Raw genomic sequence first — 19,350 nt, forward strand, 5'->3', positions numbered from 1 at the left:
GCATGTCTGAAAAATCTTTGAACTACCCATGACAGCCATTTGAGGGTGCCTACTCATTTGAAAGCACAAAGCACTGCTTATTTACCCCCAAGCTCCATGATCATTTTATGGGTAATAAGGCTAAACTAAAAAAAGTATTCATTAAAAAGAACTAATTTCTGGGATTTACTTGGTGTAAAAAATTTCTATTTTATTTGATTTATAAATACTCTTGCTGGACACAGGCCTAAACATACAATCTCGGTTTCAATATTTGAATTACACCATTATGTGTTGGAACAGTCCGCCTCTAACAAACAACCAGATCTGCAATATTGCCGCCTATAACAAAGCATATTAACGTGTTAGAATATTACAAAGTTCATATGTAAATTCAACTGACAGCCTTCGGAAAGACTGTATATCCAGTCTGACCAAGTTTGAGCTACTTTTTAGATCCCAAAATGAGCAAATCTGGTAGAGACATGCCCCCAAAAGCTGTAATTGTAGCAAAAGGTGGTTCTACAAAGTACTGCCTCAGAGCTGCTGAATGCAAACCCTGTTGAAATTTTGATTTGCAAAACTAATAAAAGGTTCTATCATTTTCTTTCCTCTTAACTTTGTGTTGGTCCTAATAAAACACATTGAATTGTGTGGTTGTAACGCGACAAAATGTAACAAATTCAGATTCTCAAGAATCTGTTCTCGATTCTGATCAAGAGCAGACTGATAAAGACCAAAACAAGAATGACAAACATTTCCAAGTGGTCACAAACGTAATGCTGACGCATTTCTGACATTATATCAGGTCTTACTGGGTAAATGGTCAAAAACATAGGTGGCGTAAAAAGACTTCCAAATAACATCTTTTAAAGTATAAAAAACAGCAGTTATCTCATCTGACAACACTGAGCCAAAACATCCTGTGGTTTAAAGGTGTGCAAACCGACGCATCGGGTACAGATGGCGCCTCAGCTGCAGCAACGCTACCGTCAAAGCAAGCTGGGACAACAAGCAGCCAAAAATCTCAAAACAACAGGAACCAAATATTTACTCTCAAGATGACATGTAATAAGGTATTATCGTGCTCACAGATCATCATGTGGCTGCTGTTGAGACTAAATATGACAGGAAGAAGGAAGAGGTGGCATAATATACCTCTGCCAGCACTGCAGATCAAGATCTACCTCAACTGCATCATGCAACCTGAGCAAACAAGTGGAATATCATCATAAAGCATAATATGTTCATGTGTGTGTGTTCATAATATCTAAGCAGAAGCTTGTGGTTGGTATTTGTATTTTGTTTTTTGTCTAAACTTTACAAAATAATCAATGTGCCCCAAGATATTTTTGTTTCAAACTTGATTTTTGTGAAGAAGCAGGTTGAATATAATACGATTTTTGTGCTCTTTGAGTGAAAAAACATGGCTTTTCAAAATAAAATGCATCTTGCTGTGAATGATCTGAATATGAGTGTAAATCATACACATTTATTGTAACGTCACAAAACATTATGTTGGGCATATCAAACAACACAATTTTGAACAAAAATAAATTTCTATGTAAACTTAATTTGAAAACAAATGAATAAATGTGACTTTGAGCACCTAGATATATTTTACTCCTTCACCTTTTGTGCAATTCTAAGAAAAGCTGAGCTGTTCTTTCAACACTAATCAAAAATGACCTGAGGCACTTAAAGTCTTTGCTACATAGGAAACATGCAAAATGCAGCAGCACGAGGCACACTTTGTGGTTTGAGGTTTTCAGTCATGACATAGAACTAAGTCAGAGTTCAAGTGTGTCACTGGTACGGTGGTTGCACCATTGCGTCGGCTTCGATGAACCAAGATTGGTGAAAGCGGTGGCGAGAGGAAAAGTCAGTATTGTCCTCAGTCAGTTGCTTGGTTTGGAGGCCGATTCCGGAGAGAGACGGCGTCACCACCATCTCATCCCGGGGAGATCCTCTCTTCCTGGAAGATAGGAAAGTGAGAATTTAAAACTTGAAAAATGTTTTGAAGAAAGGAATAACTAAATTCACTGACATCTTAAGTGTGAATTAACATTCTCTGAAATACTGCTCCCTCTTACACTCTCTGTACAGATGTTTAAAAAGCCACAAAATAAGCTGTTATTTAGAGACACGCTAAGCCCGAGACCTCAGTCTTTGCTGTGGTCCTCCCACAGTGAGGTTTTGAGATTTTTACCATCCTTCTCCCTGAGGGAGCTGGAAAATAAACTTGGGTCTCTGTCAACCCTTGTTTGTCACAGCTCTGGTAGTTTTAACATTTTTTAATTAATGCTCTGACTGTAAATATGGGTAACTTTAAATAGTAGTTTGTGGTTACTTCTTTCAGTCCGTTAGGCAGCAATGAGCTGCCCTCTCATTGCAACAAAGAAGTCAGTTCTGGACATCCCTCTTCACCCATCTGGATACTTTGAACTCACTCACAGATATTCTTCTCCCAGTCTGTTTTGACCTCCCAAATTTTGTCCTTCCATGAGAGTTCCCCTCTCTCTCTTTTTCTTCAAATAATCATTTGAAATAAACATTTGAAAGTCAACAGTAAAACCATACAATACCTGCACAGGTTGCCAAGAATTGACTTCAGCCACCTGAAAAAGCTGAACTGAGCTGCAATACCTGCAAATAAATCAAAGTAGGAATGGTTCAACTTTGCCTTGAGGGAAATAACTTTTTGGACCGCAGTTATAAGATTTTACTGAACTTCAAAGTGTTTCAGAAAACTGCAGTCACATCTCCGAGACGAGCAGATTTTTCATCATCCACCTGTGAGACAAATCTTGACACCGGAGCTTGAAAATGTGTGGAGTCAGTTAGCCAACACGTGTTGCACTGCACAGATACAGCTTTTGGAGGAATCCTAAGCCACAACAGCTGCAAAGCTGCTGTAGGGAGAGACTGCAAGGGAAGCCTAAAAGCAGAGGCTGTTACTATAGATAAATATTAACTGAACATGGAGGAGCCATTTTAAATGCATCCAGTTTTCCCTCAAGTTAAATATATGAGATTTGAACATTACAAAATGTTTTAATTTTAAGCAACATATCAATAACTGACCTTTTTATACTCATAAGTAAAATATATACATTAAAGGAAACAAAAGGACTCAGGGCAAGTCTAAATGATGTACATTTGTTCGATATGGAAAAAGGAATCATATGGTTAAAAAATATCTTTCTGTATTCTTTGAATTAAATGTAATCAAGACATATTTTAATTTATACAGAGTTTATAGGAACTTCTAAAATATGACCTTCAGTTTCCCCGTTCAACAAAAAAGTGCTCTCAAATTAAAGACTGAAGTCTCGATAGATTTCTATACAAGATTACCACTGAAATAAAAATATTAATTTTGTTCAGGCTGGTTCCATGTCTTAACCAGTCATGCCACATACATACAGACTAGCGTCACAAAGTCACACACAAATATGAAGCGCTTCCACAGATAAATGAGCTTACAGACATTACCTGTAGGTAAACCAGGACTTGTTTTCCCAATGTAGAAGAAGAGCAGCAATGCAACCAGGATGTTGGCTAAAGCATAAGCCCACTGAATGATAAACATAATCAATATGGAACTCATTGCCTGCAAAAGAAAATGTTCAGATTAATCATCAATTGTAAAGTCATTTGAAAACAGATTATGAGAACAGGAAAACTGTAATTAGCTGCATGTGTTGATGCGTTTTACCCCAATGAGGGCAATCCAGTGGTTACATAACTTTGTGTAGAAGGCATCGCGCATGGGTTGAATTTCAAAGTGTTGCTGCTCTGGTTTTTCTTCATTACCTGAAAGATTAAAGGTCAGTACAAGCAGGACAAGGTCACTTCTGTGTTAACACTTGGTCTCAGTGAATTACGCACCTGCATTGTAAAGATGGGTCTCTGCAGGTGAATCTTGCTGTGCGTCACCTGTCCTAGTGTGATATTTGATTTCAGGTTGCTCTCCAGCCCTGAACTCCTCATCTCCACTTTGCCCTTTGTTCTCCTCCTCGAGTGGAGCTGAGCTCTGCTCCCCTCCGTTTTCATTTGAGAACATGTTGCTGTTCAGATCCAGACCAAAGCTGTGCATCAGTCTCTGCTTGGTGGCAGCATTCCTACTCTGAGATCCGCTGCACAGATCCTGCCTCGGAGTCATCTTCTCTGGTTCAGGATCAAGTTTGGAGACAGGTGGGAATATCTGGTCCATATCCCTATTGAACTCCAACAGAGTCCCTTTTCCCTGTGGACTTTCACCTCCGCTCCCATAGTTGGGGGGAGGGGATTCAATCAGAGACCTGGAGCTTTGCTTGGTCGACCTGTGCCTGCTTCTCCTTCCTGAAATGATCCGTCTCTTCTGTTTCGTTTGAAGCTGGAAGGTCATGGCCACACAAAAGTAGGAGTAGTCAACGAAGCTGTAGGTGAGCATGAAGTTGATGGTGACAATTGGTGCTAGCACATTGACCCGACCAATGAAAATGAATGCCAAGGTCAGCATGCTGGTTAGACAAATGGCCGCCACGGGGGTCCGATTTGGGCCTTTCTGCCAACAGGACAAAAATTACACAGCATGGTTAGCAATGCTATACTCGACACCCAATCATTCCAAAATCTAGATTGGGTCACGTGGGTGTGTAAGTAGTAGTTTTAATAAAGCTACTGCTTAACTTTTCTACCCTGGACTATAGAGCTTGGAGAATAAAACAGATTCTCTTATGAGCTGGTTAGCAAAAAACAAAGCAAACTAAAGCTGTCTATTGGTGAACAAGCCAACTGATACAGACACACAAGCATTTCAGTATACATCAAGTGGCATCTGAAGATACTTGCTTTCTATCATTTTAATGTCAATAGCCATACATGTTTTGTTGCCGTTTTTATATATCTGGGTTTTAAGTTGAAGAAAACAAGTCTACAATGTTTAAGATTTTGTGAGCCATTCTTGATTTTCTAAAGCAAGAAAAGGTGACATTTATAAATGCAAAACAAATAATGACTAAAAGAAAATTGATAAAGGCAATACAAGTTTACTTCTAATGGAATGTGGCTTCTATACGACATGAATTCATACATAATGACATTCATTTTATGTTTTAGGTTTTAAATAATCCTCTGATGTTTTTTTTTCCTCCTTTCAAGCTTATAATGGCAAATTTATAACTGACTTAAAACTTCATAGTTACAATCAATTATTGTTTACTCTATGCACTTTTGCTAAAGAAGCAATACATGGCTTTAATCTCAAATTACTTGGTTTTGCCTTTTTCCTTGGCCAACATGACAGCTTTGTAATCAAAGTGAAGCAGTTCCATTAATATGCCCCAAACACATTTAAATAAACATAAAAATAACCAATTTATTGATGGCTATCTAAATATGGGTCTTACTTCCACTTTAACTTTCAAAGAAAATGCCACAGAGCTGCCTCCTTCTGCAGGTCTCAATCTGTCACCAAACGGCAACCTCTTCAACTTCGTCTTGTTGCACAGTTACAGGAGGACTGCTATGCGCCTGGCGGGCCTCCAGAGCACACAGCAGAGCAGGGCCCTGCCCGTCGCCCTTCCTGCGTTTGTTCTGAGGCTTTGATTTGGGCCAAGATGTCTCAGGCCTAATTCCAGCCTGCTGAGAGAGGTCGAGCATTGCTGCCATACAGGGAAGCCTGGGGTCAAAGAGGTCACGTCGTCAACGTGACTGTCCACCAAGTGTGCAGCAGCAGCAGCATGTTGTAACGCTGCTCTGCTGAGGTCAGTTCACTCATTTCTACTGTATGGAGCCCAAACTATAATTAGGCAGCTCAGAAACAGTTTCCTGCCGAGTCTGAGCACCACACCCCCTATGCATGCAGACTACACACTTAACGGGTTACAATATGCCATTCGCTGCAGGTGACACAGTCAATCTGCATGTTGACAGATTCATTTCAATATATGTGAAGCTGCAATGATATTAACTTCCTGCACACGACTTGAACTTTAGTGATTTCATGCTTTTATTTATTCAGTGGACGACTGCAACTAGAAATCAACCCATCATAGTCATTTTCATTGTCACTGTCTGTATAGTTCTTTTTCGCAATGGCCCGCTACCTTCCAAGTTGAGTTCACAGCTCTTAATGAATTTTGCAACGAAGTTCATAATTTACTTCCAGTCGGGGTGAAGGCAATGTGTACATGAACACTCTGAGAAGTAATAAGACATTTTGGGCTTTTTGGTGTTAAATAAATAAGCTATGGCTACATGTTGAAATTTGAGATCTTGGAAATGGATCTACTTTCCTTTAAATCCTTACTTTCTGTGGCAGAATGACTGCACAATGCATCTTTCTTTAACAAAGAAAACAAGATTAGGCACCGTTTCTTGTTTATCATGAGATATACTGAAAGGGTGCTTGTCTTCAGACTGAACTGGAGCTTTAATCAAGATGAAAATTAGATTTGGAGAACTGAAGAAGCATGTTGAATGAGAGGCGAGACATCCTAACAGAATGAGCCCATGTGTGTGTGGGTCTTTTTTTACCTTTGGATAAACCTTAAATCTTTTACATACACTTAAACATCAATTGTAGACTGAAGTAAAAGCTCCAACAGCACACAGCGATAATAAAATAATCTCAGGCTTTGTCATGCTGATTGAAGGTCATTCCCTCAACCTTCTAACCACCCACCCCTCTTGCTAGGAAGGTCAGCGAGGGGATGACCCTCTCTTCGGCGATGCACTGGAGGATCCTGGGTGCTCCATACAAGCCACCCATGCAGGAAGCCAGGGAGGAGATGTAAAGTCCCAGCAGAAAGAGGAAACCCACCAAGGAGACCTGGAGGAAGACGGAAAACAAACACAGGGTGAAAAGGATGAGGTGGGGTTGAGATCTCATGAAAGCTACGCCCAAGTCAGTTCCGCTGCAGTCGGCCCTTTGCAAAAACAATGAGCACTAATCACTGATGGAGAAGTCAAGGACTTCTGCGCTTGATTCAAGTAAAATAATTTTTTTTTCCAACTGAGAAGTTTACATACGTGTTCCCAGACAGTCATATTTTACAATAAAAATGTTCACATGCTGTCATGCACAAAATTCTATGTATTTTCTGGGAATTTTGAGTGACAGACCACCACAAAATACCACTGGACAGTAAAAATGTGAGGAAAATGATTAATGGTTTTGAAACGGCTTCACCAATAACAATATACAAAGTGTGATGTGAATTTACATAACCTCCCTGAATCAATGATTTGTCGACCAAACTACTGCTGCAGATTTAGCTGCAAGTTAATTGTGAGCCTTCAAGGAGGCTGAACAGTTTTATTTACACTGAGAATAAATTACACAAATGGAATGAAATTCAGAGAATGCTGTGCTAGTTTGTGAGTTAGCTGGGTGTCACAACTTCCATGGGTTCTTTGACGCCTCCAGTTGAGAGATACCAGTCAAAAACAAACAAACAAAAAAAAAAAAAATCACCGGCAATACAGAAAATGGTCAAATATGAATATTTTCCCCATCATAGAATTGGAATAAGTTTTTCAAAAAACTCGAAGCATTTCTAAAGTACACACCGGAGGAGGCTGAACCAACCACAGCATATCAACAAAGTGAGCCATGGTGGGAAACCCCCTAACCATGCCTCCTCAGCTGGGAGGCCTGTGTTACATGGCTGGATGGAAACAGAGAGGAGTTTACCTTCTCTGCTATCAAGAAGTCATAGCGGAGAGCTTCTCTGGTGCAAATGGCCCCCAGGAGGAAGACAAAGACCAGATACAGGAACCACCTGCAGGTCACAGACAGTACACCACACCAAATTATAAACAACAGCTCCTCTCCCTATTAATACAAAAAGTCAGACAGAATAATGTCACTATATATCTGATAGGTTCGTGCCAGGAATGTAGGCTTGCTTGTTCTCTCCACTGAAACAGGAAAGATTTGACCTTTCGCAAAAACACCACAGCAGGCAGGGAAAGTAACATCTGTGGTTTTGTAAATTTCCCTTGAGGACAACAATTGCCATCATCCCGTTAGATGTGCAAGCATGTCTTTATAAATTAGAACATCATTGAAAAACACATTTATTTTATTAATTCAACTTAAGATGTGCCTCTCACAGCTTCATTACACACACACAATCATTTTCAAGTATTACTTTCAGTTCATTTTGGATGTAGTAACAAGGTAGAATACTCCTGAGGAGCTAAGGAAGCCCATGATGCTTTAATATGGACCTTCAGATAATCTAAAATGTTTCTCATCCTCCTCTAGATAGCACTATATGGATTCTCTGTGGAGTTTGGCTCAGGCAGGTTTACTGGCTAATTAAGCAAAGTGAGACCACCATTATTGGACAAGCAGATACTGGTACTTATAATCAATCAATCAATCAATCAAATTTTACTTGTATAGCACATTTCAGCAGCAAGGCATTTCAAAGTGCTTTACATAATTAAAAATAAAAACAGCATGTGACATTGAATAATAACAGCTTATAACAGTGATGGGAGGTATCAGGTCCTGCTGGAAAAGTGAAATCGTCATCTCCATGACGATTTCCCTAAGATTGTCAGCATAGGGAAGCATGAAGCACAAACATTTCCTGGTAGACAGCTGCTCTGACCTTTCACCTGATAAAGCACAGCGGACCAACACCAGCAGATGAGACGGCTGCCCAGAACATCACTGATTTTGAAGCTTCACGCAAAATTTCAATCAACTTGAATTCCACTCTTCCGCCAGGTTCTGACAGGCTTTACAAAATAAATGCAAAATCTACTTTCTTCTGAAATTAGGACTTTGTCTGTGGTCCAGAAATTATTTTACACAAAGAACTCATCAGCTGAAGTTCATGGCTTGGAGGTTTTAGCTGCGTGGCATCTCTTAAAACACAAAACGTAGCCAAGTCAAAACATTTCTGCATTAAAACATTTGCTCATCTCATGTAATTTTGGATTCCCATAAGCTTTAAATCCCAATCATCAAAATGAACACAAACACCTGAAATATATCACTCTGTGTGTCATCAACATGAGCTATATCATGTTTAAGCGATATTCTAACTTGTGTGGATTCACCTGGACAGCTAAAGTATAAATCTACTGTGTTTTTGTGTGTCTTATTTTTTCGGGAGGGTGAACTCAGCTGCTGCCGTACGAAGTAAAAACAGCTGCTAGGGTTCCCACGGGGATGTTGTGCTCTGGCCGCTGCAGGTCTGAGCTCATGTTGAATCCTGCCATGACCCCTAAGCATGAACACACACAAACGGTCACCAAAAAAAAACATGCAAAATGTTAGAGTCATGGAGTGTGTAGCTAAAAAACAAACAAACAGGGAGTGGAGTTGTTGACATACTTTGTGTGATAAATGAATCTTGTTATCTAACAGGAGGCAGGAAGGGTGGGAGAGCACGCACCTGTAGCAGCAGGGAAGAAGACCCCAAATACTGTGAAGAAGTTTTCTCCAGGGCTATAATCTGGTATGATGTTACTACTGAGAAGCTTGGCTGAGTAACCCACGAAGCCATGCTCTGAAAGAAATAAAATATGCTTGAAAGCATTCCCTGGTTTTCAAATGTATTTAAGACCGAGAACCATGTGCATACTTCATCAGGATAAAAAAAATGTATCTTGAGTGGTGGGAGGAGAACAATAATGAGTTTGAGGTGTCTCAAGATTGAAGTCCAATAGAGAGTCTGTGGGTTATGCTGCAGAAATATGTCAGATTTCATAGAGGCCCACCCTGCAGCTTACAGGACTCAAAGGATCTGCTGCTTACAGATTGGTGCCAGATACCACAGCACATCTTCAGGGGTCTAGTGAACCCCAGTGGAAAGGCTGTTTTGGTTACAGACAAGAGGGAGCAAATATACAAACACATTTTAGTCACATTTCCCCCAAAGCCTAACCTATTAGTTTGGAAGTCAGTTTGGGAATAAATGAGTAACCAAGACCCAAAGGAAGATCTGAAAAGACTGCAAAAATGTTTCTCAGATCTGGCCTATAATGAAACGTATGCTTTTTGGAAATCAATTTCAAGTGACTTTCATATTCCACAACAGAGTCTTTAAAGTATTTTTATGTGTTTTTTTATTTCTACAATGTGCCCTTAGAAATCATGCTCATTAACAAAATTTTGAATATACAGACTTATGCAACATTATAAATGATTTATCTGGGGGACCAAAACTACCCAACCAAACCTGTGTCAAAAAATGAATCCCCAAACATGTTAAAGAATATCTGTGACGACTACACACATTTATTTATTTATTTTTTCAAAAGTCTGAGTTTAGTCACACTAGTAAAAACAAGGCTTGACTAAATCATCCCACTTTGACTGAATTAAAATCATTCTACAAAGAAGAGTGGGCCAAAGTTTCCCCACAGCTTTATATGAAACCTATTACCAATTATTGCCAATGCTTGATGCCAATTAATAGGTTTAGGGACGATTTCCACATAGGGTTGGATGGGTTTGGACAGCCTTTTTACCTTAAAACAACAAATTATTTAAAACGTGCTTACTAAGATTATCTTTGAAACATTGAAAAGGTGACAAAAAGACTAAGACATATTTAGGAAAGCCAACTCCTTCACAAAATGGTAAATTGATGAGGAAAAGTGTTTAACTTGGGAAATGTATGCATCTCATGTTACGTATCCTAAATTAGGATTAGGACTAAAATAGACAAACCATACTTGCTGCTCTATTTACTTTCCTTCATTAAACAAATACAGTATATGTAAACATATAAACGTTACCATCTCTTTGATGAATATCGTATTCGATGTTGCAAAAAGAAAGGTTCATCATATCGAATAGATGACTTCAAAGATTTTGCTTCGCAACTGCACAGTCTGCATAGTTCCATAAAACACAGACGCCATTTGGTCTAATGTGAGTGAATGGATCAGGAGTGGTCAAAACAAATGGCAACAGCAGGTAGTGCAGCCCTTTCCAGGCAGAGTGGGTCAGTTCAGTCTGGACTGGTCTGTCAAAGGAGTGACTGAAGGTCATTCTGCGCTGGTGGGGGCCCGCTAAAAACCCAACAGCCTGGAGAACCTGCCTGCATTACAACACCGGACATTTCCCCCCCTTTGGTTATCTTGCGATGGGAAAGAATGTGTTCTCTCAGATTAATGACATGTTTATCCTAAAGGAAGTCGCCACCCTTTTCAGAAGCTTAGCAGCTTCCAAGTTTTGGAAAAAGAATAAAAGTTAGCGAGAGAGGGAGTGAGCGTGCTTTTTCTCCTTTTTTCTTTAGGAAATACCTTTGTTTTAGGGACTCGTGATCCCGATGAGATGTATTTAAACTCTTGCTCACTCTGTGCCCCACTGAGATCACCATGTCTAAACAATCAGGACCTAACAAATCCACTGTGTCTGTGTCCACAACAAGAGCTCCCCACCCATATTACAACATCCTACCTCAACATCCAAGAGAGTCTGACGGCGCCTGCTCTGACTACTGAACTCTGTTTGAAAGGGTGTTCACATGTTCAAATTCTATCACCTAAAACTTGGAAAGCTCATGCACAGTGCCAGGCGAGGTGTCTGTTGGAAAACTTGCTTCGTTTTATTTAACTTTAAAGGATATCGTAGGAAAATTAAGAATCGCAACAGCTTGCAGAAAATGACAACTCAAAATTCAGAGACTTGGGAAATTAAAATGTTACTTCAAATCAATAAAAAAAAGGATATTTAAGACAGAAATGTCAGTCTTCCGAAAAGTGTGTCCATTTCCAAGCATTCATTACTAGGTTGGGCTTCCTTTTGCAGGAACTGCAGCATCAAAGCAGGTCAATCAAGCTATGACATCATGACTTTCTAATATTTATCCTTTCCAAATGTTAACATTTTCTTCAAGACTTAATTTAGGGTTTTTATTGTCCATTATTCATGATCATCAAAATTGCAAGAAAGGAAAGCTTGATATCTTTCACTTCATCTGTTACAAATCACTTTCTGAAAAAAAGAACAGATACTTTTTCACAATATTGATTTTTTTTTTTTTTAGATAAACCTGAGTTATATACTGCCTAAAAAAAAACTTGACATAGATAGCAGATGGGTAAAAAGAGACAGCGCCTTTGTTTTTTTATATTTTAAGTTATCAGCCATATTTTGATGTCAAATCTGATAAGTTCCACTTTTTCTGTAACAAGCATATGTGTGGGGTTCTTCACCGAGCGCAGCATTCCTCTGATGCACACTGGAATGCGTAGTCGGATTACATGAGCATCCGAGGCCTCTCCCTCTGCTGAACTGACCTCCTACTCTCCCACCCTAACAAGTATGGACTGCGCTGAGCACACAGTAGGCTGTGATTTTACCAAGGTGGAGCAGATCCCAGAGGGGCGACTGAAAACTATATATTACAGTTTGGACCACAAAACAATAATGGGGGGGAAAAAAATAAAAAATAAATGTGGTGGTCCCTGGAGTGAGAAGACCCTTTAGATCTCTGTGCTGTCCATCTCCGTTTCTCATCTTCCAAAAATGTGGGTGAGTCTGGTTAACACCCTAAACCCCAGACCCAAGGAGCCCATTACGGCTTCCTGCTCTGTAGGGAGAAAAGGCTTCAACTGGGACAGGGTGAGGCGTGCTGAGCTGTAATTCATCTCTGGATCACAGTCAGAGGAGTTTGTGGTTGAGAAGATTGGTCACAGAGACAATACACTGGCAGCTTTATTGACTAAATTCTAGTAATTTACTGCACTTGAAGAGGGAAATGGATTCCCCCACAATCTTGTGTATGACAAAATAATTATAAGCCCACACAGTTCAGAGAGGTTGCATATTCAACTCCACCTGTTTGGTCTGACTTTGCAAATGACAAAGTATTGATGCAGTGTAATAAACAACAGCATTAAATTTGGTTTCTATCAGATAGTGAAAATATAAAGAGTCAAACATTTTCCTAGCTTGAAAATACATTCAATCAATACTCTAGATCCAACTGAGACAGCCAACAGTTTAGTATTTGTTCCTATTTAGCACATCTTTGTAAAGGAAAAGAAAACTTATTCATGGTTTTAAACTTTCTTGCCAATAAATCACTAAAATTAAAGAATGTGGCATGTTTTTCTTTTAAGCCTCCTTCTAATACAACTAAATTCCCTGAGAAGTAAACCAGTTAATACATAGAACCAAACCTGACATGCCACCTTGACCAAATTATGACCACTGGGGAAACTAGGCGGTGGCAGCAATATGACAGGAAAATTGTGCAGACGTGATGACAAAAACTGCAAAAAAAAAAAAAAAACTGAGCAAAGATTCACACAGTATGGCAAGTCAAGAACAGCAGTGCTTGAAGCAGGGAAAATCTGAAGGAAAAATTAAGAGACTGCAAAAGACTTGAATCCTTAAATATGCAACCAGAGTTACAGTGAAATGGTTAGATCCAAGCATACTGATGTGTGAGAGAATGCTGTTGTCAGAGCCCTGATCTAAGTCCAACATTGTAACTGTAGCAAGAATTAAACTTTGTTAAACATAGACACTCGTGAGATACTCTAACTGAGCTGAGCAATTTGCAAAGAGCTTCAGGGAAATAGTTCAGGTTCAAAATGTGCGACGCTAGAAAAGATCCGTCCCATTTATCTGCAATAAATGGCATCAAATACAAAATGCATGTCACAGTTTTTAAATTTTTTTTTTGTTGTTGTTTCTAAAAACATTTTAGAAACCATGTTTTATTCTATTTCCACTTCACAATTATGTGCTTCTTTGTGTTGGTCTGTAATTTATTCTGCCCATAAAATAGTGAAGTGTGGCAAAATGCTTAAAGGGTTGGAATACTTTTGCAAACCACCAAGTTCTTTATATCATGTCAGAAGCTGAAAATACTAAGAAGCTACATTTAGTTTAATTTAAATGTAGCTTAAATGGAAATATTTCACATTTTAATTTAATTAAAATGTGAAATATTTGCTTAGCACAACATTTGGTTTGCATAACCTGACTCCTGTTATAGTGGCAGGAGAGCCTATGAAGTTTTTTTTTCTTTTTCCTGTAACTGCCTTAACGGGAGAACTTGCCAAGCGGACATGTTATCAAACCATGACCACATCATTTCGCCGGTGGCTCCCACTTCCTCTAGGATGTGCTCCAGCGTTCACTGAGTTTAAACTAATCTGGGCCGTTTCACTTTGTTAGGGGACCTGTTGGTCCTCTGCCAATAATGAAATCATCATCACTGCACACCAAAGCAGCATTTTTAATTGGAACAACCTGGAGTAGGAGTAGTGGCTGGTTCTCCCACGGTTCTTCACAGCTGCAATGTGGTCTCTGCTAATCGTGTTATAAAACAAACGAAAGGGTCAAGAGGTCACCAATAGCAGACTTAGGTTTAATGGGATAATAAAAAGGAGTTTTGCACAGACTGACATCTACTGACTATGCAGTGTCATAAATTCATGTTTAGGTGGGAGGGGGAGTGTTCTTCAGTTACTGTTTTGAATTTTGGAGCAGTTTTCTCTTCCCACTGCAAAGGAAGTTGATAACCACTGAGAACAGGAAATGTAGGGTAGGACTTCCTGCAGGCCAACAAAAGGAAACAATCTAGTCAACCAAAGAAAACTCCTAACATCAGAGTCTCAACATAACTAAAAAATAAAGAAATAAAATAAGACAACTTTACGTTGATCTTGACAGAAGCGGGACAAAAGAGTTTATAAATGAATAAAAAAAAAACATTTCAATGGGACATGATCAACTGCAAAAAATAACATTGGAGCACCACCTACTGGCCTGAAAACGCCATAAAATCAAGACTTGCGTTGCAAAACTGAATGAAACAAATGTTTCTATCATTTGGGGGGTGTGCTCCTACAAGGCAAATAATAAAAATAAAAAACTAACTAACTTAATTTAAGCTAACTTAAATTAGTTGAAGTTTTAACAACCACTAACAATTCACCAGATTGATGTCTACGATTGATGACATCAATTTAATTGAATGCGTCTGTTCCTACAGCGTGTACAATTTTAAAAGCCGAATGAGATTGAAATTTGTTTAATCTAGAAATGTTCTGAAAAACAGCACATTTCACACAAAGTGTTTCTTGGCTTTGTATTCTGTTTGTTTTATATATTTACAGCCATCAACGTGGATGAGTTGATTCTCATCAGTTACTTCAATCACATAGTAAAAGAAACAAGCAGAAAGTCAAAGATATTACAGCAGCAGAGGGTAACAGAGAAACTCAAAGAAATTCATATTTGTAAAGTGGAATGGAAAGAATAAATGCTATTTTTTATTTTACTTGTATGCAAAAAGAAGCAAAATCACAGAATGGATTCTGACAAGAGATTCTGAGTTGCTTCACAACTGGTCTAGGAATAAACCCTTCAAACACATAAATGTGCTTAGGTCTAATGAATTTCATCGCATCTCTCGCTGAATGTTTAGTAATCATCCTGCTGGAAGATGAACCTTTAAGACTTTTGCCATCATAGTTAAGTATTTCCTCCAGGATTTTCCTGCATTTTTGCATCCCCTCTGGCCAGCTGCCCTTTCATTTTAAAAAGAAGCACTTTTTTTTTTTTTTTTTTTAACAGTCACAACCACTGAGCCGTACCTGGATCGAGGTGTGTGTAGGTGCCAATAACAAAGTCCAGAGTGGAGATTGCCAACACAGCCAGCAGCAGCAGCTGCAGTCTGACGATCCACTTCACACCTGCCAGGTTGATCCCAAGCAACGCTAGGAGGACAGCTGCCGACATGCAGCGCACCGCCCACTGACTCTGCAGACCCAGAAGCTCTGCCACGGACTCGGAGAAGCCCGTGAGGTACATGGCGCCGGCAACACACTGCGGAGAAGAAGGCGGCAGGAGAGCAGTCACCCTGAAGAATCTTCGAGTTGCATTAAAGGAGGGAGTGCAGTTTGAACTCACCTGTCCAAAGACGTAGAGGAGGCCAACTGTACCCCCGATTCGGCCTCCCAACACGTTGGAGATCATGGAGTAGACTCCTCCGCTCCCAACCCCACAGTGCTCGCCCACTCCGATCCCTGACATTACTGTCACTAAGGCAACCAAAACCACCATGGAGACGAGGAGCAACCCCAGCAGCACGCCAGTGTTACCCTGATGATGTAGTTAGACATTACAACATACTGTATAGCATGCATGTCATTTTGAACTAAATGACATGCACGTTGAAAATGTTATATTCAATGGGTTTTTTTTTCCTTTCAATTTTCAACAATGTTTGTTTGCAAAGTTACATCGAATTTAGCAATAATTGATTGTTTGCAAATTGCATGTTGGAATTTGTCAGCAGAAATGCAACTGGCATTAGAATGAAAGAAAAAGTCCATTCAGTATTTCTCTATTCCTTAGCTAGATATTATATCTCTGCAGCTCTTATAGAAAAACTGCAAGCAGGACATGGTGAGCAGGTGTTGAGCCGTCAGTCATGCTTAGCAACAAAGTTTCCCCTTGACACATAAACATCCGTATCATTTCTGTCTGATAAGATGCATGTCATTCTCAATGAGAAACATCGTCTTCTGGCTAGAAAACTACATCTGAGCTGTCAGACAAGATCAACAAGCATGTAAGTGTCTTTGCGGCTGCATCAAATCGCCAAATAAATGCAAACAGTAATATTTGCATTGTCAACTGTAATATCTCTTGGCAAGTGGCAAATATTGTTACAAAACACTTCTTTGCCAGCCAGCTGCTTTTAAACATGCTGAGATAGTTTAATCAAAATATTCATAGATAAAGCTCATCATACTGATGTGATTTTTTAAAAAGGTGTTTCATTCATTTCTGTTAAAATGTTCACTCAAGGTCCTAATAAATCCAGTTGAACACAGCATTCTCTTGCTTGGAGTGTTTTGTTGGTCTAAAGGTCTTGTGCATCTCTGGATATACTCAGGAATACTTCTCTTCATTAGTACCCATTTTTTGTGATGTACCCCAAGGGTCTATTTTTGGTCCTACTCTGTTGGAAAAGTGAGTATGATGTAAAATTCACTTTTTTGAGCCTTATATCATGATATAATGCTGTTCCCTCATCAAAACCAGACCTGGACAAATGCAGGGATGCTTTCATCACCTCAAGGTTGGATTACTGCAATTCCCTTTACTTTGGCCTTGAACAATTGCAATTGTTCTTCAAATGACTGACGCTTTTTTTCTTGCTTTCAACTACCTTACAATTCCCTTCGGTCAACATTGTTTTTTTTTTTTTTTAAAACTGCTGTAGAAATATGGGTTTCATCTTGATATGCTGCAGCCGTTGCACACTTACCACCAGGTATCCGGTGCGCAGAAACAGAACTACCCCAAAGATATTGATCATGCAGGTGGTGAAAACGCCATCCCAGGTCCCAAAAAGCACCGGCTCCCACACAAACAGCTTGATCCTCCACCACGGCTGGCTAGGCTGGTGGAAACGCTGCACATTGAAGACAGTTAAGTTATGACGGTTTGGAGATGTCTATCTCCCAAAGCATTTGATTTGAAAACTGACCCCCTCTTCTGGTTTTCAGATTTTAACTGAAATCCATCCGTGAAACTACAAACAGCAAATTTTACTGTAATGCCTAGCAAAACTTTAACACCACTTGAACTTGTTCACAATTTTGAATGTCAAAACAACAAAACTTCAATGCATCTTGTTCTGATCTCTGTGACAGACCAACACAAAACTGTAGCGACAATGTACGTCAAATTTTATTTTGTAAAAAAGGTATGGCATGGATTTGTAGCCAGTATGACTGCAAACCTATTGAGAAGAGGCTGTAGGTAGACAGGTTTGCCAACGAAAGCAGTCAAGAAGTCCATAATAACTATATCATGAAGTTCAATGGGTATTCTTGTTCTTAAAATATTGAGCTGATAAAAAAATATAATACCTGTGCGTCTTCATGAAACAGATCGTGAACATGTGTGTTTGTGTTAGCGTCAGCAGATCCCTCCTTCAGCAGCTTGGTCCCATCGCCCTCCGGGCCCCAGGTGTGCACATGCCAACGCACTGGCAGGGTCTCCATTGCCACCTGAAAAGGTCCTTGACTGACATGAAACGTAGGCCTTGTGTTTTTCGCTTGTTTTCTTGTCTCATCCAAACATATGCATATCTGAAGCCAGTCTGCGTGGAAGCTGACAGGAGGCAACCGGCACCGCCGCCTTTCCCTGTAAAACAGCAACAGGTGCAGCAGGAGGTCACCCGGATACAGCTGGGTGTGCTCTGACGCCGCGGCGCCAACATTCGACAGTCACGGTTTTTACCTGAAACTCAGCGAAGACCAACAGTTTTTTTGTTTTTTTTTTGTTACAGTAGTTTCGCCTTCCGAAAATTTACTGAGCTTTAAATTGAAGCTTTAACATTATGATACAGGTAAAAATGACAATGTTCCCACAAAAGCTTACATTTCAAATAATTGCATAAGCAACGACAAATGCGAAAAGTAAAACCCTAATCGGGTTCGTATTTGTTTAGCTTGAGTGTTAGACGTAAACTTTAACCTAATTTTGTAGGGTTTTTTTAAAATATATATTTTAAAATCTCTTGTAAATTCCTCATTGTGTTCAATATAGCTATTACCTTTCACATTTCCATTCGTTTACTCGGGAAAAAAAAGGAAAAGATCCCAATTAAAATCCTGAACGATAAATCCAGCCAGCAGAGTGGGGACGTGTGGAAACGTCAGCAGGTGAACTATCTTCATGCCTCTGCTTACCTTCCCAGGGTGTGTTGGAAGCTTCTAGGATCCTGTGTTAGTCTTGGCAAGAAGCCCAGATGTACAAGGTTGATTAATGATTGAAGCTCGAAAAACCCAAACATTTCATTTTTTTTAAAGGTGTTAGTCGTGTATTCTCAAAGAAAGGTATGACAGCAAAATTAAGCTTGGATTTATAAATGTGCTAAATACATTTCTTAAAAAGCAAACTATTTGGCGACTGAGAATGCATTATTCTCACATGTAGCTCAAAGGTTTACATGCAGCCATAGAATAAAAATAAGACATCGGCATCAGTCCAATTTTATAAAAAAAATAAAAAACGGTGCTTACTTACTTTCATATACTAAAATATTTTTTATCAGTTGCTTTGTGATGTCAACTTTTTTGTAGGTTATTCAAGTTAAACATTAAACAACTAAAGAGCAAAACAAAATACTGTTCTCATTTATTTCAGCTGATATCTAAAGTGACTTTGGGTTTACAGAGAAGTAATTTTTGTATGTGGCATAAATCAAGCCAGCAACCAAATCTTAAATTAAAAAACAATTTTTACCCACCAGAGAGGGATTCTAAAGTTAAGAATGAGACAAGCCTGCAAGCAGTTTTTATTGTCCGTAAGTCCACATCCATCCAAAAAGGGTTGCTGTGTTTGTGTTCCTACAAGTCATACTTTTTACAATT

The 19,350-nt window shown here is 39.3% G+C and overlaps 1 protein-coding gene across 1 annotated transcript; it reads right to left on the reverse strand.

Moving 5' to 3' along the window:
* Positions 1–1,440: 1,440 nt before the first annotated feature.
* slc12a8 (solute carrier family 12 member 8) lies at positions 1,441–19,259 on the reverse strand. Its single transcript, XM_014988888.2, has 14 exons — positions 18,531–19,259; positions 17,842–18,118; positions 17,235–17,381; positions 15,869–16,060; positions 15,553–15,784; positions 9,381–9,494; positions 9,122–9,209; positions 7,661–7,748; positions 6,650–6,796; positions 3,871–4,528; positions 3,698–3,795; positions 3,475–3,592; positions 2,565–2,625; positions 1,441–1,954 (listed from the first exon to the last, which is right to left on the reverse strand). Exons 2-14 carry the CDS (start codon positions 17,974–17,976, stop codon positions 1,786–1,788), a joined length of 2,247 nt encoding a protein of 748 aa, XP_014844374.2. The 5' UTR covers positions 17,977–18,118; positions 18,531–19,259; the 3' UTR covers positions 1,441–1,785.
* Positions 19,260–19,350: the final 91 nt, after the last annotated feature.

This window comes from Poecilia mexicana, unplaced genomic scaffold (assembly GCF_051168715.1).
Source record: "Poecilia mexicana isolate PSO_F unplaced genomic scaffold, ASM5116871v1 scaffold_2, whole genome shotgun sequence".
NCBI lineage: Eukaryota > Metazoa > Chordata > Actinopteri > Cyprinodontiformes > Poeciliidae > Poecilia > Poecilia mexicana.

What these genes read in the sequence shown, in the direction of transcription:
- slc12a8 (XM_014988888.2), bottom strand. Translation starts at nt 17,976, where the DNA reads ATGGAGACCCTGCCAGTGCGTTGGCATGTGCACACCTGGGGCCCGGAG. An exon ending in CTACACACACCTCGATCCAG is followed by an intron (nt 9,495 to 15,552) that starts GTACGGCTCAGT and finishes TATTTCTTTCAG; the next exon opens with AGCATGGCTTCGTGGGTTAC. An exon ending in ACTGGATTGCCCTCATTGGG is followed by an intron (nt 3,593 to 3,697) that starts GTAAAACGCATC and finishes TTTCTTTTGCAG; the next exon opens with GCAATGAGTTCCATATTGAT.